The 1,329-nt window shown below is 50.0% G+C and overlaps 1 protein-coding gene across 8 annotated transcripts in view; it reads left to right on the forward strand.

Annotated features, from left to right (window-relative positions):
• Positions 1-1,329, forward strand: part of kifc3 (kinesin family member C3) — a 43,180-nt gene that overhangs the window by 38,675 nt on the left and 3,176 nt on the right. For all 8 annotated transcript variants that reach the window (XM_024296082.2, XM_024296077.2, XM_024296079.2 and 5 more), the window contains one exon: positions 523-652. In XM_024296082.2, coding sequence (XP_024151850.1) covers positions 523-652 — 130 coding nt within the window. The remainder of the gene's footprint in view (positions 1-522; positions 653-1,329) is intronic.

The following is a 1,329-nucleotide window of genomic DNA, read 5'->3' on the forward strand; positions in this document are numbered from 1 at the left end:
GGGGGGGGTCGGTTTGTAGGCTAACAGAAAAAGTTTAACAATTACGGCCTAAACGTAAAGATTTATGGTTTTCCAGAAAGCCAGATTTAAAATGATTCATTTCTTTAATCTTCATCAAAAAATACTAAAACATTTATAAAACTAGATATATAACATTACCTGTGATCATTCTAGTGTCAATGCTGTAAGCTGAATTATGCTGTTGAAGATGCTGAAATGATAGCTGGAAACGCTGGAACTCGGACGGCTCGCTGAAATATTAACGAAATGCCAAATTATTACGAAAAAACTGAGAAAAATCTAAATTAGCCACAACGGCTAGCATGTAGCTGACATGATGGCTGAGCTCCAAAAACACTTTCCAGATTCAGACTTAAAAACCTTAAATATACATGTGTTTGTCATAGTGTTTGGGGGCGGGGCCAAATGTGGAGGCAGGCCTGATCCGGCCCGCGGGCCGTAGTTTGGGGCCTCTGGTCTAATACCCTTGAATTACCTGTGTGACCTCTGACCTCTCCTCAGCTGGACTCCCCCCCGGTGACACCGGTACCCCTCCCCATCTCTCGGGCCAGCAGCGCCGGCTCCACTCTGTCCTCCGCCTCCAGAACCCCCAGCAGCTCCCGCCGGAGGTCCCAGTCCCAGCTGGCTGCAGGTGCTCGCACACACCACGCGCAGACGCACTGAAGCCCGGCTGCAGGCCGCGCAGTCGGCCCGGCTGCAGACCGCGCAGTCGGCCCGGCTGCAGGCCGCGCAGTCGGCGAAATGTAGCGCACAGAGCAGACAAACTGATCCACCCTCTGAAATCTAATGCAGCGTTGAGATTCTTGACTCCGCCCCTGCAGGAACGTTTACTTTGACCCGTTTCCGTGGCAACCAAAGAACAGCCTTCAGTTCTCAGCCTCATAGCAGATGCAGCTCTCTCTGCCGTCACCATGGCAACCTGTCGATGGGACGCTGGCGATGGGTTCTGTTCCCCTTCCGACCCGTTCATGCTGAGGGTCCAGAAGGGAGGCGCTGGTTCTGTTTGTCCAGACAGGCCGGTGAACTGGGTTGATGGGATTTCTGACGGCCTTCGTGAATTTCATTATTTTTTCGTTCGACGCCGATCAAAAGGTCATTCAGGTCGACCTGAAACACTTTTGATCTTTTTATCGACGTTCTTTGAGCTGCAGTAACTCTGTCAGCAGGTGAAGGTAAACTCACCTGAGTGGCTTCCTGTTGCCATGGTGACCTCAGCTTTTTAATGCAGAAGTGAGTTTTTGTGTAAAAACTGTTATGTTGCGTCTTCCTCTGAAATGTGTTCAGTTTTAGTTTTTTCTCAAAGGAGAA

This window comes from Oryzias melastigma, linkage group LG3, assembly GCF_002922805.2.
Source record: "Oryzias melastigma strain HK-1 linkage group LG3, ASM292280v2, whole genome shotgun sequence".
NCBI lineage: Eukaryota > Metazoa > Chordata > Actinopteri > Beloniformes > Adrianichthyidae > Oryzias > Oryzias melastigma.